Source organism: Notechis scutatus, chromosome 1 (assembly GCF_049901735.1).
Source record: "Notechis scutatus isolate UNSWTSFEM ecotype Mainland chromosome 1, rNotScu1.2, whole genome shotgun sequence".
NCBI lineage: Eukaryota > Metazoa > Chordata > Lepidosauria > Squamata > Elapidae > Notechis > Notechis scutatus.
Genome location: NC_142009.1, coordinates 332,966,729 through 332,990,110, shown reverse-complemented (window position 1 = coordinate 332,990,110; position 23,382 = coordinate 332,966,729). Strand labels below are relative to the sequence as shown.

At 49.4% G+C, this 23,382-nt stretch overlaps 1 protein-coding gene across 3 annotated transcripts in view; it reads right to left on the bottom strand.

Annotated features, from left to right (window-relative positions):
• Positions 1 to 19,519, bottom strand: part of LOC113429586 (transducin-like enhancer protein 1) — a 69,097-nt gene extending 49,578 nt beyond the window's left edge. For 2 of the 3 annotated variants that reach the window (XM_087952745.1, XM_087952746.1), the window contains exons 1-4: positions 14,071 to 14,175; positions 9,571 to 9,728; positions 5,391 to 5,454; positions 3,634 to 3,678 (exon numbers count right to left, since the gene is read on the bottom strand). In XM_087952745.1, the coding sequence (XP_087808871.1) occupies positions 3,634 to 3,678; positions 5,391 to 5,454; positions 9,571 to 9,728; positions 14,071 to 14,094 (291 nt within the window). In that variant the 5' untranslated portion in view covers positions 14,095 to 14,175. Of the gene's footprint in view, positions 1 to 3,633; positions 3,679 to 5,390; positions 5,455 to 9,570; positions 9,729 to 13,720; positions 13,793 to 14,070; positions 14,176 to 19,331 lie in introns of those variants that run through there. The other variant, XM_087952744.1, reaches the window with a different exon arrangement.
• Positions 19,520 to 23,382: the final 3,863 nt, after the last annotated feature.

Genomic DNA, 23,382 nt, shown 5'->3' with positions numbered 1-23,382 from the left:
TTGGAATCCAGTTTTGGTCGCCCCGTTACAAAAAAAAAAGATGTTGAGACTCTGGAAAGACTGAAGAGAAGAGCAACAGAGATGATTAGGGGACTGGAGACCAAAACATAGGAAGAACGGTTGCAGGAACTGGGTAGGTCTAGTTCCGTGATGGCGAACCTATGGCACTTGTGCAGGCACAAGCCATTTGTGCGGGCATGTGAGCCCAGGGTGGGATTCTACCAGTTCGCACCTATTCGCTAGAACCGGTTGTTAACATTCTAAGCAGTTCGGAGAACTGGTTGTTAGAAGAAATTACTGGCCTAATCCTGTAAGGAAGGCAGGAAGGAAACATTCTGGTGTTGCTTACAGAAACTGCCTCTCCGTTCACCCTTTTTACATTCTTGGCAGGACTAGACTTCCTGTCTCTGGAACTTCTCTGGAGTTTTTTTCCCCCTCCTTTGCTGGTACTTTGCTTGTGTGGAGTGACCATTCAAAGTTACAATGGCACTGGAGAAAGTGACTTATGACCATTTTTCACACTTACGACTGTTGCAGCAACCCCACAGTCATGAGAGGCCAAGCGAGGAGATGCGTGCCTCGTTGTGAGTGATGTTGAGTTGGCCACGCCCAGCCAATCACATGACCACCAAGCCACCCCCCCAGTCACATGACCACCAAGCCACGCCCACCACCTAAGCCACACCCACAGAACCGATTGTTAAAAAATTTGAATCCCACCCCTGCGCGAGCCCCAGCCAAACTGACCTGCACTGCTCACGGGCGTGCCTCCCAGCTGATTTTCGGCCCATTTGAGGCCGTTTTCACCCTCCCGGGGGCTCGAGGGAAGCCTCTGCACAGGCATGATATTCCCCTCAGAAAAAAATCGGGGCCGGCCAAAGAAATCGCCCGCCCGCCCGCCGCGCTCCCGCCCGCCCCTCGCACCGACCGCCGCGCGCTCCGCCCGCCCCTTGCACCGACCGCGCGCGCTCCGCCCGCTCGCCCGCCCCTCGCACCGACCGCCCGACCGCCGCTCGCACCGACCGCCGCTCGCACTGACCGCCCAGCAGCGCGCTCCACCTCCTCGCACCGACCGCGCGCGCGCTGCCGCTCGCCAGGCGATTCCGAAAAAAATCGAATTCGATTTTAATCGGAAAAATATCATGCCTGTCTGCAGTGTCAGGAGGCCAAAACGGGCCTTCCGGAAATACTGAAAGTGATGAAAGGGGCCCATTTTTCGGCCTCCCGAGACTGCAGAGGCTTCCCTCGAGAGGGTGAAAACGGCCTCAAACGGGCCAAAAATTGGCTGGGAGGCACACAAATGCACAGTGCTGGGAAGGGGGTGGGGCTGGGATGTTGCACACGCATGCACGGGGGAGGGGAGGGCGCATTGCATTGTGGGTGCTGGCATGCGCACGCTTTCGGCACACCACAACAAAAAGGTTCGCCATCAATGGTCTAGTTTAATGAAAAGAAGAAACTAGGAGTGACAGGATAGAAGCCTTCCAATATTTGAAGGGCTGCCACAGAGAGGAGGAAGAGGGTCAAGCTATTTTCCAAAGCACATGAAGGCCAGAGAAGGAATAACAGATGGAAACTGAACAAGGAGAGACTCAACCTAGAAATAAGGAGAAACTTTCTGACAGTTGAGAACAATCAACCAAATGGAACAGAAGTTGCCCTCGGAAGTTGTGGGAGCTTCATCCCTGGAGGCTTTCAAGAAGAGATTGGACTGCCATCTGTCAGAAGTGGTGTAGGGTCTCCTGCTTGGGCAGGGGGGTTGGACTAGAAGACCTCCAAGGTCCCTTCCAGATCTATTCTACATTCTACTCTAGTCTAGCCTAAGAGAAAAGCAACCTAGGAGATATGTCCTGACAGTGAGAAGAGCTTATCCGTGAAACAACTTGCCTCCAGAAGTCGTGGCTGCTCCATCACTGGAGCCTTTTAAGAAGAGGCGGGACGAAGACTTGCTTGAAATGATACAGGGTCTCCTGCTTGAGCAGGGGGTTGGACTAGAAGACCTCCAGGGTCCCTTCCAACTCTGTTATTCTGGGGATCATCTGGCTGGGCAGATTCCAAGCTGGGAAGGGAAGGGGAGATGGGGGAAGAGAGAAGCCTGCAAGAGAGGCTGGAGCAGTTCAAAGCCCCCCTCCTCACCCCTGCAGGGGGGCAACTGGCACCCAATACCAGAGGCTGGTTCAGATTTGGAAGGCAAATGCAGTCAAAAACCTCTTCCTTATCACAAACAGGAGTGGTGGTGGTCGAGTGGGGGGGGCTAAATGCCCTTTCTCTGCTCTTTGGAAACTGTCATATTTCGGGGGAGATGATTTTTGACGGACTGGCGAGAGGATTAATCTAAACCGAGCTGCTAAGCCAGCATGAAGCCCCCAATGCAAACCTTTAAAGGTTAAACTGCAGCAAATAGAGGAAAAAAAGGGGAGAAAAACAGATCAGGATGAAAATTCCCATCGGGTCAGTTCTCGGAGGCTCTCGGTTCGGAATTAAAACACCCCCAATCTTGAAAATAAAATAACAAAAGAATAGCGTCAGGATTCCAGCAGTTACCCCCAATTAAATCGTGAGTCTCGAGCCAAGCTTCCGAAACTCAAAAAGGATTTATTGGGAGTTAACATGTCCAGCACTGCCTGGGTGTAGCCAACTCTGAGACACATCATTCATTGTCATCTTTGACCCTAGTTTTCCCCCCACACCCTGAGTGTATCATAATTCATATATTCTCCAATGGGACACCTCCATAGCCCAGAGTCATCAGTCATGCTCTCCAGTTAGAATTTTGTCCGGCAGAAACTTCAGTCACCTAGTTACTATCTTTGAAAAACTATTTATGGAATGCACTTTTTATTTCCAAGCTGCCGCATTGCTCTTTCGAACCCCTTTCTCCCCCCCCCCCTCCCTTTCTGTTGGCAATTCTAAAAAGACCATAGAAATATATTATGAGTGGACGAATAGAGGCAGTCCTCAACTTACAACCGTTCATTTAACGACTGTCTGAAGTTATAAGGGCTCTGAAAAAGGGATTTACGACACAGGTCCTCGCCCTTACGACCCGTCGCAGCATCCCGGGAGGCCACGTGATCAAAATTGGGGCTCTCGGCATGTAAGTTAGTAACCTGGTCGTTAAGTGAATCTGGCTTCCCCCTTGACTTTGCTTGTCAGAAGGTCGCAAAAAGGGGAATCACGTAACTCTGGGACACTGCAGCTGTCCTAAATGTGAGTCAGTTGTTAAGGATCCCAATGTAAATCACATGGCTATAGGGGTGCTGCAATGGTCATAGGCGTGATAAATGGTCATGAGTCACTTTTTTCAGGGCTGTTGCAACTTTGGTCACTAAATGAACTGTTGTAAGTCGAGGACTCTCCCTGTATTGACGATTTTTAGGATGTTGGGTTTGCACCCTTCCGGGCAGGTTCTGACAAAATAAAGTCAATTGGGGGGGGGAGCTGGCTTCACTTAACGACTGCATGATTCCTTTAACAACGGCACGGATTCCGTTAGCAGCTGTGGCCAAAAAGGTGGTAAACTCAAAACACGACATCAATTCGAAATTTATGGTTCCAATTGTGGTTGTTAAGTCAAGGACTAGCAGTGAAATAGGTTCCCGACGCCGGTCTCCGACACGCGTGTTTGCTTACCTGTTTGTGCATTTCGATGTTCAACCCGTAGGACATTTCATAATACTGGAAGACAAAAAGCAAGCCAAGGTTAGCTGTGGAATTTCTAAAAAGGATTTTGAAAAGACAAGAGGCCAATTTGGCACCCTAGGGCGGTGATGGCGAACCTTTTCGGCACTGAGCGCCCAAATAGGAACGCAAGTGCATGCCAGAGTGCAGGAAACCAACTGGCTGGAGTGCGCCTGCCTGTTTTGGGGGTGTTTTGGGGCCATTTTTGGCCTGAAAGCAGCCCAAAATATGGACTGTTTGGGGGGCATTATTCGGGCTGGTTTTTGGACTGTTTTCAGGACACCTTTGGGCAGTTTTTCAGGCCAAATAGGCCCTAAAACGGTCTGAAAAATGGTCTGTTTTTTGGACGTTTTTCATGTCGTTTGCCGGCACTTCGGCACCCGCAAATATCAGCTGGCTGGCACGCATGTGTGCACCGGAAATTAGCTGGCAACGGCGTGCATGCCCACAGAGGGCCTCTGGCACACATACCATAGGTTTGCCACCACAGCCCTAGGGGTTAGACTAGAAGACCTCCAAGGTCCCTTCCAACTCTGTTTTTCTATTCTATTCTATTCTGTTCTGTTCTGTTCTGTTCTGTTCTATTCTATTCTGTTCTGCTCTGTTCTGTTCTGTTTTCTGTTCTGTTCTATTCTATTCTATTCTATCAGAGAAGCAACCTGGAATTAAGGAGAAACTTCCTAAGTTTTAAGGAAAACAAGAAAAGTTGTTAAATTGTTAAATTAAGTTGTTAAATTAAGGAGAAACTTCCTAAGTTTTAAGCAACCTGGAATTAAGGAGAAACTTCTTAACTTTTCTATTCTATTTTCTATTCTATTTTCTATTCTATTCTATTTTCTATTCTATTCTATTCTATTCTATTCTATTCTATTCTATTCTATTCTTCTCATTCTCTATCCCATTTCATTCTATTAGTCTATTCTATTCTATTCTGTTCTATTCTATTCTTTATCCCATCCCATCCTATTCTATTCTATTCTATTCTATTCTATTCTATTCTATTCTATACTGTATTCTATTCTGCAATTCTATTCTACTCTACTCTACTCTACTCTACTCTACTCTATTCTACTCTACTCTACTCTATTCTACTGGAATCCAGGCAGATATACTGCAATGGCATTTTCCCTTCCTCCTACCCCCTCCCACATCCCCCTTCCCCCCCCCCCACCACTTATGGCATTGCAGCACCCCCCACGGTAACATGATTTACATTCGGATGCTTGTCAACTGACTCGTACTTATGACTGTTGCAGTGTCCCAAAGGTCATGTGATTTCCCCTTTGGAGACCTTCCGACAAGCCAACAGGAAGCCAGAGTCACTTAACAACCGTGTTCTTAACTTAAAAAACTGCAGAGATTCCCTTAGCGCCTGTGTGCACCAGTAAGGTCATAAAATGGGGAAAAACTCACATAAGAAATTGTCTTCCTTAGCCACAGAAATCTGGGGCTCAATTGTGGTTGTAAGTAGAGGACGATTTCTTCGGCTGGAAAAATGTAGCCCTTGTACCCGCCCCCCAAAAAAGGAAAGTATACCCCAGAGCAGAGAGTGAAACCTGCCCACTCCCTACCCAGGTGATTGCTTTCCACTACAGTTCCCATCATCCTTGACTACAGGCCAACGAAGAGGCAAGAGTGAGGGCTCCAATCATCCCCTTTCCCGGAAAGCTCAGCCTCGCATTCAATCAGGCACCATAAAAGCCGCTCACCATGACATAATGCCGCTGAATTTCTGTCTTCTCCGTGGCCAGTTTCTCGCACTCGAGCTTCAAGCTGTGAAGACAAAAGGAAGACCTACTGTTTTGCATCAGCTTCGACCTCCTCCGAAGAAGCAGAGGCGTCCGGATGACCCTCTGGGCCAGAGAGAGACTCCACCCCCCAACCTTTGGGGCAACAGGGACCGGTTCTGTGGAGAGGGGGTTTTCCCGCAGAAAAACGTGGTTTCGTGGGCTACCTGCATCCCTCGGATGGGAACTTGGCTTGTTTGCGTGGCCTAGTTTTTTTGGCATGCCACAGCCTGGTTTTTGGGGGGGCCCTGTGTCAAGCAATAGACCCATAGCAAACAAAACATCCGAGGCAAGTGGATTCCTCAAAGAATAGCTTTATTGGCTATATCCGAAGAATGGAATGGAATGGAATAAGAAATAGCAAATAGAATAGAAAATAATAGAACAGAACAAACAAATAGAATGGAATAGCAAATAGAATAGGAAATAGAAAATGGAACGGAATGGAATAGAATATGGAATAGAAAATAGAAAAGAAAATAATAGAACAGAATAAAAAATGGAATAGAAAAGCGAATGGAATAGAATGGAATGGAATAGAATATGGAACAGAAAATAGAATAAAATAGAAAATAATAGAATAAAAAATAATAGAACAGAATAAAAAATAGAATAGAATAGAATAGAAATGAATAAGAATAGAATAAGAACAGAATAGGAATAGGAATAGGAATAGGAATAGGAATAGAATAGAATAGAATAGAATAGAATAGAATAGAATAGAATAGAATAGAATAGAATATAGAATATAGAATATAGAATATAGAATAGGTGTTGGAAGGGACCTTGGAGGTCTTCTAGTCCAACCCCCTGCTTAGGCAGGAAACCCTACACCACTTCAGACAAATGGTTATCCAATCTCCTCTTAAAAACTTCCACTATTTCCACAAAAACTATTGGCACAGATCTGCCTAAAACCTGAATCCTGCGGGTTTCACCTAATTAAAAGTAAAAGTTTTCCCTCAACCCCAAACCATCGGTCCAATCACGGCGTTGCCTGGTTGCCTGGGGACATCACTCCTCCTTCCTCTGGCCAAGTGTGTGAGAATGCCAGGTGTGGTTCCCAAGGGAAAGTATTTTGTTATGGCTACAAAAACCGCAGCTATCTCTAACTCCCACCTCCCTATCCCTCAGCTCCAGTGCGACAACACTGAATCTCCAAGGTGGCTTCGGCCAGGTCAGCTTCAGGGTTGACACTCTGCTAGAAGGCCCAGTTCATACAACCCCAGCCTAACCATGCACCCCATTCCTGCTAAGTTGCCTTTTCCTTTTTAGAAAACCCCAAAATGACCGTGCCGATCAAAGATATCTTTTTCCCAGGGAAGGAAACCTTCGATGCGGGTTCCCTGTATAAATCATGCAAATACAGACCTGCAATTTGCATAATGTATTCTAGCCCCCTGTCTAGTTTGCATAATCTATTCACAGCTTCAGCAAAAGTGGTCTGCTTTCCCCAAAATCTGCAATAGCGATGGCGCTTACAGACTTACACACCACTTTCACGGGGCTTTTTTTTTTATAGCCCTAAGCAGTTTACAGAGTCAGCCTATGGTTCCACCAACAATCTGGGTCCTCCATTTGACCGACCCCCGGAAGGAGGGAAGGCTGAGACAACCTTGACCCTGGTGAGAATCGAACGGCTGGCAGTCGGTAGAGTTCGCCAGCAAGATTGCACCACCGCTGCAAGCCCTCCCCCTGGTCCCATTTTTGCCACCCTCCTCGCGCTGTCCAGCGACCTCACGCACCATGTGCAGTCATGAGTCCTAGAAACTTGAACAGCTTAAAAACAAAAAGGCATGGCCAGTGGTGGGAATTGAAATTTTTTTAATACCGGTTCTGTGGGCTTGGCTTGATGGGCGTGGCGTGGCTTGGTGGGCATGGCAGGGGAAGGATAATGTAAAATCCCCCCTTCCCTCCTCACCCCACTAACCTGCTTTCCAGCTCCGTTCTCCTCTGCAGGGCAACCAAAGAAGACCCAGCCGATCAGCTGGGACTCAATGGGAGGCAGAGAAGAGATGGGGTTGGCGGGGCCAGTCAGAGGTGGGATTTTCCGGTTCTCCAGACTACTCAAAATTTCCGCTACCGGTTCTCCGGAACTGGTCAGAACCTGCTGAATACCCACCTCTGGAATCAAGGCCCTACGGCTAAACTCTCAATGTCATTCTTATTCAGCCTAATTGGTTTGGTATTTATCATTTCAACCTCTCTTGTAAGCGGCCCAGAGTTGCTCCAGTGGCGAGATGGATGGCATATACAATTAATAAATCAATGAATTAAATCAGGGATCCCTATCCCCCCCCCTCCCTTCCCAGGCTGTGGCCCACTACCGGGCCGTGGGCCCTTTGGAACTGGGCTGTGGAAGTGGTCGTTGAGCACGCTTGCAGCTCCCTTTGAACGAGCAGCAGGTTCGTTCAAGGCTCCATTTGCACGCATGCCCGGCCTTTACGCAAATGGAGCTGCGCACGCACGCCGCATGCATGAAACCATCCCCATTTCCTCCCACCCCCACCCCGGTCCGCAAAGCCACATAAGTAAGGTCAACAGAGGTCTTCCCAGGGATTTTGATTTGATTTGGGCCTTCACTGGTTCAAAGAGAGAGCTGCCACTCAAATCATCCAGAAGGGCCTCTTCCAACTTTTCTGCTTTGTGAGCCTCGGTGGCGCAGTGGTTAGAGTGCAGTACTGCAAGACTACTTCTGTGGCCTGCCGGCTGCCTGCAACTGGACAGTTCAAATCTCGCCAGGCTCAAGGTTGACTCAGCCTTCCGTCCTTCCGAGGGGGGGTAAAGCGAGGACCCAGATTGTTGGGGGACAACAGGCTGACTCTGTCAAGCAGGGGTCTCCAACCTTGGCAACTTCCCAGACGTCCACAAGTTTTAAAGTTTGCCAAAGGTTGGAGACCCCTGGCCTGAGGTGTATAGGTAGCCCTTGACTTGCAAACAGTTCATTTAATGACCGTTCAAAGTTGTGACGACCCTGAAAAAAAGTGGCTCGGGACCATTTTTCACTCTTACGACCGTTGCAGCATCCCCACGGTCACGGGATCAAAATTCAGATGCTTGGCAACTGACTCGTATTTATGACAGCTGCAGCATCCCTTTTTGAGACTTCCTGACAAGCCCAAAAAAAATGGGGAAGCCGGATTTCAATTAACAACCAATTGTTAAGTTACTAACTTAATTTAGTTCCTACCCATGTTCCCCCCAAAATAAGACCTTGTCTTATACTTTTTTGCCACCAAAAAGGCACCAGGTCTTATTTTCGGGGGAACTAACATCACTTGCGGGCGTCGCCCTCGGCCTCCTTTTCGCTGTCAGAGGCCTTCAGGAACTTCTTCTGAGAAGCCAGCAAGGTTTTCCTGAAGGCCTCTGTAGCAGATAACAGAGCTCCGGATCGATCCACACCTTTGTTATCAGCTCCGGAGGCCTTCAGGAAAGCCTTGCCAGCCTTGCCAGCTGCAGAAGAAACGGGCCAGCCAGGCAGGCGTCGGGTGTGCCAGGCCTAGCTACAACTGTCCAAAAGTAACTAGTAGGGTGGCTGCACCCATCCCGCAATCCCTACCCTAGCTTAATTTTTACTTGTGCACTCTGGAGTGGGCAGGATCTTAATTAGGGCTTATTTTGGGGGGTGGGGCTTATATTGGGCTCACGTGTAAAAAACAAGCTAGGACTTACTTTCAGAGTAGGTCATATTTTGGGGGAAACAGGGCAACTTAAATGACTAACTTAACAACTGCAGCAACGCACTCAACAATTGTGGCAAGGAAGGTCATAAAACGGGCCAAATCCTCTTAGCAACCGTCTTGCTTTTTAGCAACCGAAATTTGGGGGCCCAATTGTGGTCGTTAAGTCGAGGACTACCTGCATCAAGGAAGGCTACAGGCTCTTCGGGTTGCAAAAGGCTCCCTTACCCAGAGAGGCAAAAATCATCCAAACACTTCACGGCAGCCGCGAGGATTAAATCAGGATTTGAAAAGCTGGCTTTGGTATGTACACACACACACAAACACACAAACACACGCAAACGTTCACCAGGATTATAGGAAGAAGCCACGCCGTCCACCCAGCTCGACATCCCCCTGGGAAAATGAACGTCCTTTTTTACCTGTGGTACTGGTTCTGCAAAAACTGGAATTCCTCTTTGATCCGGTCCAGTATCTCGGGGTAGGTCAGTTTCAAAGACTGGGGGGCAGTTGATACGACACTGGCGGCAGCCGCGGCGGCAACAGCTGCGGTGGCCACAGGCGGTGTCTGTAGGTGAGCCTGGGAGGGAGATAAGAGGGCAAAACCCATGACAGAACAAGCATCATGCGCCGGCCCTCGTTCCCCTCCCATGGTGTTGTTCCCTTTGGAAAGAGGCCTGCCTCCCCACTTCCCCCTCCCTCTTTCCCTATGGTGATTCGCTTAACGACCACTGCAATGAAAGCTCAACAATTTGTCTGGTTGTATGATGACTGTTAAGGGACATGGCGGCTCAATGGCTAAGACGCTGAGCTTGTCAATCAGAAAGGTCGGCAGTTCGGCGGTTCGAATCCCTAGCGCCGTGTCACGGAGTGAGCTCCCGTTCCTTGTCCCAGCTTCTGCCAACCTGGCAGTTCGAAACTATGTAAAAATGCAAGTAGGAAAATAGGGACCACTTTGGTGGGAAGGGAACAGCGTTCCGTGCGGCTTTGGCGTTTAGCCATGCCGCCACATGACCACGGAGATGCTTTTGGACAGCGCTGCCTCTTTGGCTTTGTAACAGAGATGAGCACCGCCCGCTAGAGCCGGAAAGGACTAGCACGGATGTGCGAGGGGAACCTTTATGATCTTTAAATGAGTATCATATGCAATTCTTCTGCGAATTGGCCTGTTGCAAACAATGGGTTCGCTTAATGACCTGGATTCACGTAACAATGATGGAGAATTCTGGGAGTTGAAATTCACAAGACTTAAAAAAAAATTGCCGCGGTTTGACACTCCTGGATGAAAGAGTTGCTTGGAGGAAAACTTTTACAAACACAGAAAGACTTGTGGACTTCAACTCCCAGAATTCCTCCTCCAGTCATGTTAGCTCAGGAATTCTGGGAGTTGAAGTCCACAAATCTTAAAGTTGCCAAGGTTGGAGACCCCTGCTGCTCTCGGTGTCTTAGGCCATTCTGCAGCATTCAAATTCGATGCAAAAGGTATTTTTAATTTTGAAGTTCCAATCAGCTTAGAGGTGATTTCCCACACACCAAGCGCCACCAAATGTACTGAGTTCATCCCGGCCAGTTAAACAATTGCCATTTTGGTCTTTTTCTAACAAGTCCCAGAAAAGAATTTCCAAGCATTGGAGTTTGCTACTAGAAATGTTTACTCAACAAGGTATATAATAGAGGTAGTCCTCAACTTATACCCACAGTTGGGCCCAAAACTTCTATTACTACCGTGTTTCTCACATAATAAGGCCGGGCCTTATTTTTGAGCCCAAAAACGGCTAGGCCGTCTTTTCGGGGTAACTTAATTTCCCCCTTTCATCCTCATCTAGAGCCCCGCGGGCAGCCTCGCCACCAGCTGCTCCTAAGGGGCGATCATGGCGAACGCAGAGAGCTCCCTACTCCCACCAAACACCTTTGCTGCAGACCCAAGACCTTTGGCACCTGCCTCTGTTGCTTTCCCTTCTGCCCATTCCACTGCCGTTTGGAGTGCCATTGGAGCTGCTGCCGCCGTTTGGAGCTGCCTCTGCCGTTTGGAGCCGCCGCCGCTTGAAGCTGCCGCTTCGCGTTTGGAGCACTACCGCTGTTTGAAGCACCACCGCCACTCCAAACACGGAAGCGGCAGCTCCAAACGTGACGGCGGCACTCAACGGCGGCGGCGGCTCCAACGGCAGAGGCAGCTCCAAACACGGAAGCGGAGCCACCGCCGCCATTTGGAGCTGCCGCCGCTGTTTGGAGTACCATTGGAGCTGCCTCTGCCGTTTGGAGCTGCCTCTGCCGTTTGGAGCTGCTGCCGCCGTTTGGAGCCACCGCCGCCGTTTGAAGCTGCCGCTTCCGCGTTTGGAGCACTATCGCTGTTTGGAGCACCACCGCCACTCCAAACACGGCGGCAGCTCAAACACGGAAGCAGCAGCTCCAACGTGACGGCGGCACTCCAAACGCGCCGGCGGCTCCAACGGCAGAGGCAGCTCCAAACACGGAAGTGGAGCCACCGCCGCCGTTTGGAGCTGCCGCCGTCGTTTGGAGCTGCCACTTCCGCGTTTGGAGCTGCCGCCGTGTTTGGAGTGGCGGTGGTGCTCCAAACAGCGGTAGTGCTCCAAACGCGAAGCGGCAGCTCCAAACGGCAGAGGCAGCTCCAAACGGCAGAGGCAGCTCCAATGGTACTCCAAACAGCGGCGGCAGCTCCAAATGGCGGTGGTGGCTCCTCAGCCAGCTATACTTGGAGCTGCCTCTGCCGTTTGGAGCCGCCGGCGCGTTTGGAGTGCCGTCACGTTTGGAGCTGCTGCTTCCGTGTTTGGAGCTGCCGCCGTGTTTGGAGTGGCGGTGGTGCTCCAAACAGCGGTAGTGCTCCAAACGCAGAAGCGGCAGCTTCAAGCGGGCGGCGGCTCCAAACGGCGGCAGCAGCTCCAAACGGCAGAGGCAGCTCCAAACGGCGGCAGCAGCTCCAAGGGCACTCCAAATGGCGGTGGTAGCTCCAACGGCACTCCAAATGGCAAGTCCCCCCACCCTTCCCCTATTTTGCATGTTTTAAACTAGGCCTAAATTTGGGGGAGGGCTCAATTGATTTTATGCCTAGAAAACATGCTGGGTCTTCCTATTGGTGGAGGCCGTATTGTTGGAGAAACACGGTAACTAAACATTTGTTAAAAGTTCCAAGGTTGATTCAGCCTTCCATCCTTCTGAGGTGGGTAAAATGAGGACTTTTTTGTCCAAATTGTTGGGGGTAAGAGGCTGACTATGTAAACCGCTTAGAAAGGGCTGTAAAAGCACTGTGAAGCAGTATATAAGTCTGCTGTTGCTAAGTGAATTCTGCCCCAGTTTAGGACCAGATTTGGGCACAGATCTTCATGAAGTTTATCTGTCTATGTCAGAGGCCTCCAAACTTGGCAACTTTAAGACTTGTGGACTTCAATTCCCAGAATTCCTCAGCCAGCTATACTTGGTTGAGGAATTCTGGGAGTTGAAGTCCACAAGTCTTAAAGTTGCCATGTTTGGGGACCCCTGGTCTATGTGGTCGCTCTGGGTCAACCCTAATTCAATTCACATAATCAATCAATCATCAATCAATCAAAGCAAACTGCAGGTAGTCCTCGACTTACAACTACAACTGAGCCCAACATTCATGTTGCTAAGTGAAACATTTGTTAGGTGAAATTTGCCCCATTTTATGACCTTTCTTGCCACAGTGTGTTAAGTTGAATCACTACCGTTGTTAAATTACTGTAGTAACAGGGTTGTGAAGCAAATCTGGCTTCCCCAGACTCGTCAGATGGTTGCAAAATGGGATCACATGACCCAGGGACACCACAACCGTCGTAAGTATGCGTCAGTTGCCAAGCACCCGGAATTTTGACCATGTGACCATGGGGATGCTGCCAATAGTCGTAGATGTGAAAAACGGCCATAAAGTCACTTTGTTCAGGGCCGTTGTGACTTTGAACGGTCACTAAATGAACTGTTGTAAGTCAAGGACTACCTGTATTTCAGAAGGCCAAGTCTTCACGAAAGGCTTATTTTTCCTGTCTAAATAAAGTCATCAGTTAAATTTTGATCTCCTTCCCTTCCCCACACCCATTAAAACCACACCCTTAGCCATCAAAAATCAGTGGGATGACTCTGGGCCAATCACCAGGAGATGTGAATTCTAATCCCGCCTTAGGCACAAATGAGGGTTGGATGACTTTGAGTCAATACCAGGAAATGTGAGTTCTAGTCCCACTTTAGCCCTGAAATCACCAGGAGATGTGAGTTCTAGTCCCACCTTAGCCCTGAAATCACCAGATGTGAGTTCTAGTCCTACTTCAGCTCTGAAATCACCAGATGTGAGTTCTAGTCCCACTTTAACCCTGAAATCAGCAGATGTGAATTCTAGTCCCACTTTAGCCCTGAAATCACCAGATGTGAGTTCTAGTCCCACTTTAGCCCTGAAATCACCAGGCGATGTGAGTTCTAGTCCCACTTTACTCTGAAATCACCAGATGTGAGTTCTAGTCCCACTTTAACCCTGAAATCAGCAGATGTGAGTTCTAGTCCCACTTTAGCTCTGAAATCACCAGGAGATGTGAGTTCTAGTCCCACCTTAGCCCTGAAAGCCAGCTGGATGATTTTGGGCCAGTCCCTCTGTCTCAGCCTGTCCCACCTGTTATCGCTCTGAGGAAAACAGGAGGAGGAAAGAATATTAGAGATATTTGCTGGCTGGAGTTATTTATAAGAAAAAAAAGTAATAAAGGAGGGACATGAATTAAATAAACAATTTCAAAAAATGATCCCAAGAATCTGAAACACGCCCATCACTGAAACACTGACATTTGGATAAGAATTAAATCGACTTAAAGGAAAGTTTTTTTTTTTTTTTTTTGATGGGAGTTGGAAACCTAAAGATTGGAGGTAGAAGGGAAATTTAAAAAAAAAAACCAGAGATAACTTACCGGGGGCCGATTTTGGGAGAACATCCTTGTAAATCAACCATAGGTTTGTGATTTTAGGAAGGTCACTACTTGTCTGGTTTTGGGGAAACCACGTTCTGGGGTAACCTAGGCAGAACAAGACGGTTACATGGTTAAATTGGAAACATCAGTTATCTTATCCTGGTCCCAAGTCAGAAATTATGAGCCTCTCAGCCATGTTAAGATGGGTGAACTACAACTCCCAGAATTCCCCCAGCCACCATGCTGGCTGAGGGAATTCTGTCAGTTGAAGTCCACATGTCTTTAAAACTTGCCAAGGTTGAGAAACACTGAATTTTAACACATTTTAAGTACAAACCTATAAGCAAAAAAGCCTTAGCAGTCTAGAAATGGCTGACCAGGTTTTCAAAATGAGCCACGCACTAAGTTATTCCAGCAGTCATAAAATGCGCCGTTATCGGACTGAACAGGGTTGCCTATCGGCACCTTTTTTTTTTTTTTTACACCTAATTTATTTTACACCACATAGTTGCCTCAAAGCAAGACAGGCGGCGAATAAATAAATAAGAAATAAAAGGAACCCACAAGTCATGTACTGGTGATCAGGGTCATCCTTTCGTTTGTGAGGATAACAAGAGATTCATGAGGACTAGCACCTCAGAAAACCTGCCATTCATTTCTCTTCTCCTTTTCAAAGTAGGGGTCCATCACGGTTTATAGCAAGCCCTTCTACACTTCTAACCAAGTTCCATTTGACTCTGGTTTATCCATTGCATTCTCTTCTTTGCAATCATGGCTTAAATCCTGATTTAGGATAGCAATAAGAAAGCCACGGTGGGGGGAAAATGCACTTTAAATCGCTAAAACATGTTCTATTTTTTTTAAAAAAAGCAATAAAACAACCAAAAGAAAATAAGATCCACAGACCCCAAAATATTACAAGCCCTGGCCTTCAGTAACCTAAATTGTGTCCACTGAGGCCTAGAACAATCACAGGTAGTCCTCGACTTACAACCATCCGTTCAGTAACTAAACGGGACTGAATAATATGGTTTATGGCCAGTCCTTGCACTTACGACCATGCAGCATCCTGTGTTCACGTGATCGGCACTTGAGACCTTCCCACAAGCAAAGTCAAGGGAAGGGGAAGCCGGGTTCGCTTAACGACTGTCCAATTCATTTAACAACCGCACCGATTTGCTTAACAACCAAGGCAAAAAAAACAAAAAAGCACCTCACAGGATATAAAATCAAGCATGACTCATTTAAACCACCGCCTTGCTTAGCAACATGATTTCTGGTCCCAACTGTGGTCATAAGTCGAGGACTACCTCCAAAGACTGCTGGAAAGCCACTCCGACTGGAGGTTTTTTTTGCCAACACCCCCCCATAAAAATCCAAAAATCATCCTCGCTTTGAGAGATGCTGCAAAGCCATCTTGACCCCTCGAAGGCCCTTCAAGGAAGGATATTTGCTGTCTGCTCAAGAAGGAAATTACACGGTGAACAAGGCCGCCTCTGGGCATGTCAAGGGCGTTTCCTCCTCCCCTCCTGCTTCCAATTCCCAAGGCGGCAGACTTCAGGAAGCATAAATTTCCTTTTTAACACATGTGTGACTGGGGGAGGAAAGTAGCCACAACTCAGCCCCCTCCCTTTTGTTTTCTTCCAGGGTCAGGAAGAAAAGAAAAAAAGACCTCCCACCAACACCACCCACCCCACGTGGCTCCTTTCTCTCTTATTTTATTTTTTTATTTTACGTCACACACCATTCCCTCTTTCCAGCTGTTCTTACATGCGCCCCTCGATTAACTTTTAACGTTCTCCCCCCCCCTCCCAAGTTATTGCCTGCTTCGCAGGTAAGGATATAAAAATCTCCCAGCTGCAGCCTTTCCTGACTGCACACACACACACAAACACACACCCCTTCCCCAATTCCTTGTATCCTAGCCAGCTTTTATCAGGAAGGATGTACAAAACAACCGAAAATGGCCTTCCTGGCGCATCTAATCAGCCCCAAGGGAAGGAAGGCTCTGTGTGCGTGTGTGTGTGTGTGTGTGTCCAAGGTCCCTCAAGCCAGGATTGCCAGCAAAAAACCACACCAAACCCTACAATAAATCAGTTTTAAACTAAATTATTTTCACCGATTTATTGACCGGTGAAGTTGTAGATAGTATTCGACCTACGACCACCATTGAAACGGGAACTTCGCTGCAGTCTAAAGCGAGACCTCACCTGTGGATAAAACAGACAGGCAGCCCTCCACGTACGACCGCAATCGAGCCCCCAAAATTTCTGTTGATGAGTGAGACAGTTCAGTGAGTTTGGCTCCATTTTACGCCTTTTCTTGCCGCCTTTAAGTGAATCACTGCCGTTGTTAGAGGAGTCCCACTCAATGGGGAACCTGACTTTCCCCACTGACTCTGCTTGACAGAAGAATGTGAAAGGGGATCGATCAGGTGAACCCGGGACACGATAACCGTCATAAATATGAGTCAACTGCCAAACGGTCCGAATTTGGATCACAGGACCATGGAGTTGTTACAACGGTCGTTAAGTGTGAAACCTGGTCCTAAGTCACCATTTTTCAGTGCCGTTGTACCTTTGAGCGGTCACTAAACCAACCGCTATAAGTCGAGGACTAGCTGTAACCCATGCAAAAACTCCAATTTCAATGAGTTTTGAAATTAAAGAAGATGGAATGCCAAATAGAGATTGGAAAAAAACCAGATTGGGATTTTTTTAATTAATAAAAAAAAACAAACAGCACCAGCAACCTTGCCCACAGCTTAAAAATTTGACTCTAATGAGGCGCGTTGGGCAGATTGGGGAAAAGAAGCAAAAGGGTGGAAGATAGACTGCCTCTGCATCTGGAATCTCCATCTCCCAGGCCAAGACTTCCAACAAATGGGAACTTCATATCTGCAGGTACCTCTTACTCTCCCCCAATTTAGAGAAAAGACATCAACGACCGAAAAGGAAGCGATCGTTTGCACAACTCATAAAACGTCTGAAAAGCATAGTGAGCTGCATTCCCACCACAGTCCACCTTTAATGATGATTAATCTTTTTTTGGATGCCGGGCAAACCCGGAACCAATGCATTCTCCCAACAGACTTAAGAAAAGCTCATTTCTCTAAGCAGGCAAAACGTGCAGGCAGTCCTCGACTTACAACAGTTCCTTTAGCAACCGTTCAAAGTTACGACGGCCTTGAAAAAAGCAACTGATGACTGTTTTTTCACACTTACAACTGCTGCAACACCCCCCATGGTCACAAGCCTCCAAAATCCGGCCCACTAACTCATATTCATGACTGTTGCAGTAACTGTGAGAGGGATCTTGGAGTCTTAGTGGACAACCAGCTAAATAGGAGCCAGCAGTGTGCAGCAGCAGCTAAAACAGCCAATGCAATCCTAAATTGCATTAACAGAGGGATACAATCAAGATCAAGGGAGGGACTAATACCACTCTATAAAGCCTTAGTAAGACCACACCTAGAGTACTGCATCCAGTTTTTTTCACCACATTATAAATAAGATGTTGAGACTCTAGAAAAAGTACAAAGAAGAGCAACCAGGATGATGAGGGGACTGGAGGCTAAAACATACGATGAACGGTTACAGGAACTGGGCTTGGCTAGTCTAGTGAAGAGAAGGACCAGGGGAGACACGATAGCAGTCTTCCAGTATTTGGGGGGCTGCCACAGAGAGGAAGGGGTCGAGCTGTTTTCCAAACACCCGAAGGCCAGACAAGGAATAATGGATGGAAACTGAACAAGGAGAGATTTAACCTAGAAAGAAGGAGAAACTTTCTGACAGTGAGAACAATCAACCCATGGAACAGAAGTTGCCTTTGGAAGTTGTGAGAGCTTCATCACTGGTGGCTTTCAAGAAGAGATTGGACTTTCATTTGTCAGAAATGATGTAGGGTCTCCCTCTTGGGTGGGGGGGTTGGACTAGATGACCTACAAGGTCCCTTCCAACTCTGATTATCTGTTATCTGTCCTGGGGTCACGGGATTCCACTCCTTTTGCAACCTTCTTAGAAGCAAAGTCCATGTGGGCAGTCCAGATTCACTTAACCACCGTATTACCAACTTAACAACTGCAGTGGTTCGCTTAGCAACGGTGGCGAGAAAAGCCACAGAATTCTCTTAAGCAACGTTTCACTTAGCAATAGAAATTTGGGGATCAATTATGTTCAGAAGTCCAGAACTACCTGTATTGTGTGTGAATACACCCCAGCCTCCAATCTAACCACGTTGTGTAGACCCCTATTAAAAAAGATTTAATATACCCACTGGGGTCTTTGGTGGCTAGATTAACAACAAGCTTGTTTTCTCCAAAGTTTTTGCAAACTGTTATACAGCATCAAACAAAAAACCTCTCCATTCTCTCCTGATCTTGAATAAAGGACCTTAAAAACTGCCTGCCCCCTCCTTCCCCAACACCCACCCCCACCCATTCAGTCCCTACGGGTGGCAAGCAAGAACTGGCTCTCTTCATTCAGGAGCCATGAAAAAGCACTCTGCACATGTTCCAGGCAGTCTGTCCCTTGTGCCCCGGAAGGCGGGGGGAATTAAAATTAAAATCAAAATATAGGCGCTGGGCGAGATTTCAAGGACTTTAAAAAAGAGCTGCCAGCCCTTTCTCTGCTTCTCAGGGAAACCCGGCTTTAACTGGAGATGGGGGGCAGAAGGCAAAAAACCAGGAGCAAAGTAACATTAATCACAGTTTAATTCGTGAGTATCTGGCGAGGAAGGGGAGCTGCACGAGATCAAACAAGGGGGAGGAGGGGTCGATTTTAACCCCCACATGCCTCTTTGTATTAAGAAAGGAATACGGGCAGGAACAACACACACACACACACACACACACACACCAATTAACAATCACCCCAATTAACAATCGGAATCTCCTCTTTTCCCACCAATAAGGAACTCGCTCTTCTCCGGCTTAGAAAGCCCCCACCCCCATTCTTCTTTTTTTTTTTTTAAACCAAGAAAGTCCCCGGTACAAAATCGCCCCCAAAAAAACCCAAGATTTCTCCCAGCCTAACAATAGTCCGGCCCCAAAGCAACAGCAGCAGGTAGAGAGAGCAGAGTAGATCCGCCAGCAGGAAAGCGATCCACCCTTCCTTCCCTTTCCTAAATCCCCACCATTAAAAGCGCTTGCACCCACCTACCCACCCACCCACTCACTTTCCCCTTTGGAGAGACGGACCCGAAGGAGACGGGGTGTGGGGGGAAGGGAGATCTACCTCCACCGCGCGAGAAAAAACAACAACACTCACCCCGGGGCGCAGGGATCGCCCACGCCTCCTCCTTTTGCGGGGAGAAAAAGGAGAGCGTGGGCGGGGTGGCTCCGGGTCAGGGCTGCCCTGCCGTGTTGGTTTGCAAGAGGGAGAAAAAGAGAGAGAGAGAGAGAGAGAAAAACCCTCCTTTCAACGCCCCTTCTTCCTTTCCTCGCTTTTTCTCCCCTCTCTCTCTCTCTCTCTCTCTCTCTCTTTTCCTTCCCCTCCTCCTCCCTCCCTCCCTCCCCCGCGGCTGCTTTGCGGGGAGAAGCGATCAATGGAACGCCCGCCAGCTCCACGTGGGGTCTGCCGCTTTCTCTTTCGCCACAGCCGAACGCGCCGCAGCCAATCAGAGCGCCGGGAAAGGAGAGCGAGCGAGCGAGCGAGAGAGAGAGGGGGGGGGGCGAGGGAGGAGGAGAAGAAAGGGAAGGCAAGGAAGAAATAAATAAGGCGCTCGCGGCCCACGTGGGGGCGAGGCGGGGGTGGGGGGAAAGGAGGGAAGGGAAAAAAAAGCCACAAAACCCCAGGACGCGCCTGATTGGTCCGGCGCGGCTTCCCGTAGAAAATGTGTCAATCTGGATAGAACGCGAGGTAGCCGAGAATGGCAGGGGGGATGGGGGGAGGAAAGGGAAGCGCTCGCTCGCCCCCCCACCGTTTCTTTTCTGTTTTTCTTTTTTTTTTTTTTTTTTGTTTCGGGTTAACCCTTGAAGTGCTTGGCGGGGATGAAAATTGGTTTAACCCTTTGAAAAGGGGAAGAGGAGAGAAGAAAGGAGTTAAGGGGGAAAGCTGCGAGGGGGAGGGGAGGGGAAATGAAGGGGGAAAGGGGGAGGGGAGAGATTGGTGTTAACCCTTTAAGGTCAGGAGGGAAAGGGAAAAGGGGGACAGAGGAAGAAAGGGGAGACAAGGGGAATGGAGGGACAGAAGGAGACGGGGAAAAGGGGGCTGGGGCAGCGAGGGCAGGGGAAGGGGGCAGAGGGAAAAAGTGTGGACATTGGGGGACAGAGGGGCAGTGATAGAGGCACGGGAGCGGGGACAGAGCAGAAAGGGGGACAGAAGGGAAAAGGGGACAGGTGTGAGAGGGCAGAGGGAAAGAGGGGGCAGAAGGAAAAGGGGACAAAGAGAAGGAAAAGAGGGGAAAAGGGGGGCAGGTGTGAGGGGGCAGAAGGAAAAGGGGACAAAAGAGAAGGGAAAAGAGGGGAAAGGGGGCAGGTGTGAGGGGCAGAAGGAAAGAGGGGGACAGAAGGAAAAGGGGGACAAAAGAGAGAAGGGAAAAGAGGGGAAAGGGGGCAGGTGTGAGGGGGCAGAAGGAAAGAGGGGGCAGAAGGAAAAGGGGGGACAAAAGAGAGAAGGGGAAAAGAGGGGAAAGGGGGCGGGTGTGAGGGGGCAGAAGGAAAGAGGGGGCAGAAGGAAAAGGGGGGACAAAAGAGAGAAGGGAAAAGAGGGGGAAAGGGGGCGGGTGTGAGGGCAGAAGGAAAGAGGGGGCAGAAGGAAAGAGGGGGACAAAAGAGAGAAGGAAAAAAGGGGAAAGGGGGCAGGTGTGAGGGGGACAAAGGGGGCAGAAGAGAAGGGGGACAAAAGAGGGAAAAGAGGGGGAAAGGGGGCGGGTGTGAGGGGGCAGAAGGAAAGAGGGGGCAGAAGGAAAAGGGGGACAAAAGAGAGAAGGGAAAAGAGGGGAAAAGGGGGCAGGTGTGAGGGGGCAGAAGGAAAGAGGGGGCAGAAGGAAAAGGGGGACAAAAGAGAGAAGGGAAAAGAGGGGAAAAGGGGCAGGGTGAAAGAGGGGCAGAAGGAAAGAGGGGGCAGAAGGAAAAGGGGGGACAAAAGAGAGAAGGGAAAAGAGGGAAAAAGGGGGCAGGTGTGAGGGGGCAGAAGGAAAGAGGGGGCAGAAGGAAAAGGGGGGACAAAAGAGAGAAGGGAAAGAGGGAAGGGAAAGAGGGGGAAAAGGGGGGCAAAAGAGGGAAAGAGGGAAAAGGGGCAGGGGGCAGAGGGAAAGAGGGGGCAGAAGGAAAAGGGGGGACAAAAGAGAAGGAAAAGAGGGGAAAAGGGGGCAGGGTGAGGGGGCAGAAGGAAAGAGGGGGCAGAAGGAAAAGGGGGGACAAAAGAGAGAAGGGAAAAGAGGGGAAAAGGGGGCAGGTGTGAGGGGGGCAGAAGGAAAGAGGGGGCAGAAGGAAAAGGGGGACAAAAGAGAGAAGGGAAAAGAGGGGAAAGGGGGCAGGTGTGAGGGGGCAGAAGGAAAGAGGGGGCAGAAGGAAAAGGGGGGACAAAAGAGAAGGGAAAAGAGGGGAAAAGGGGCAGGTGTGAGGGGGCAGAAGGAAAGAGGGGGCAGAAGGAAAAGGGGGGACAAAAGAGAGAAGGAAAGAGGGGAAAGGGGGCAGGTGTGAGGGGGCAGAAGGAAAGAGGGGGCAGAAGGAAAAGGGGGACAAAAGAGAGAAGGAAAAGAGGGGAAAAGGGGGCAGGTGTGAGGGGGCAGAAGGAAAGAGGGGGCAGAAGGAAAAGGGGGACAAAAGAGAGAAGGGAAAAGAGGGGAAAAGGGGGCAGGTGTGAGGGGGCAGAAGGAAAGAGGGGCAGAAGGAAAGGGGGACAAAAGAGAAGGGAAAAGAGGGGAAAGGGGGCAGGTGTGAGGGGGCAGAAGGAAAGAGGGGGCAGAAGGAAAAGGGGGACAAAAGAGAGAAGGGAAAAGAGGGGAAAAGGGGCAGGTGTGAGGGGGCAGAGGGAAAGAGGGGGCAGAAGGAAAAGGGGGGACAAAAGAGAGAAGGAAAAGAGGGGAAAAGGGGCAGGTGTGAGGGGGCAGAGGGAAAGAGGGGGCAGAAGGAAAAGGGGGACAAAAGAGAGAAGGGAAAAGAGGGGGAAAGGGGGCAGGTGTGAGGGGCAGAAGGAAAGAGGGGGCAGAAGGAAAAGGGGGGACAAAAGAGAAGGGAAAAGAGGGGGAAAGGGGGCAGGTGTGAGGGGGGCGAAGGAAAGAGGGGGACAGAAGGAAAGCAGGTGTGGGGCAGAAGGAAAGGGGGCAGAAGGGACAAAGAGAGAAGGAAAAGAGGGGAAAAGGGGGCAGGTGTGAGGGGGCAGAAGGAAAGAGGGGGCAGAAGGAAAAGGGGGACAAAAGAGAGAAGGAAAAGAGGGGAAAGGGGCAGGTGTGAGGGGGCAGAAGGAAAGGGGGGCAGAAGGAAAAGGGGGGACAAAAGAGAGAAGGGAAAAAGGGGAAAAGGGGGCAGGTGTGAGGGGGCAGAAGGAAAGAGGGGGCAGAAGGAAAAGGGGGGACAAAAGAGAGAAGGGAAAAGAGGGGAAAGGGGGCAGGTGTGAGGGGGCAGAAGGAAAGAGGGGGCAGAAGGAAAAGGGGGACAAAAGAGAGAAGGGAAAAGAGGGGAAAAGGGGGCAGGTGTGAGGGGGCAGAAGGAAAGAGGGGGCAGAAGGAAAAGGGGGACAAAGAGAAGAGAAGAAGAGGGAAGGGCAGAGGCAGAAGGAAAGAGGGGGCAGAAGGAAAAGGGGGACAAAGAGAGAAGAGGAAAAGAGGAAAAGGGGGGTGTGAGGGCAGAAGGAAAGAGGGGGCAGAAGGAAAAGGGGGGACAAAAGAGAAGGAAAAGAGGGGAAAAGGGGGCAGGTGTGAGGGGGCAGAAGGAAAGAGGGGGCAGAAGGAAAAGGGGGACAAAGAGAGAAGGGAAAAGAGGGAAAAGGGGGCAGGTGTGAGGGGGCAGAAGGAAAGAGGGGGCAGAAGGAAAAGGGGGAAAAAGAGAAGGAAAAGAGGGGAAAGGGGGCAGGTGTGAGGGGGCAGAGGAAAGAGGGGGCAGAAGGAAAAGGGGGACAAAAGAGAGAAGGGAAAAGAGGGGAAAGGGGGCAGGTGTGAGGGGGCAGAAGGAAAGAGGGGGCAGAAGGAAAAGGGGGGACAAAAGAGAAGGGAAAAGAGGGGAAAAGGGGGCAGGTGTGAGGGGGCAGAAGGAAAGAGGGGGCAGAAGGAAAAGGGGGACAAAAGAGAGAAGGAAAAGAGGGGAAAAGGGGGCAGGTGTGAGGGGGCAGAAGGAAAGAGGGGGCAGAAGGAAAAGGGGGACAAAAGAGA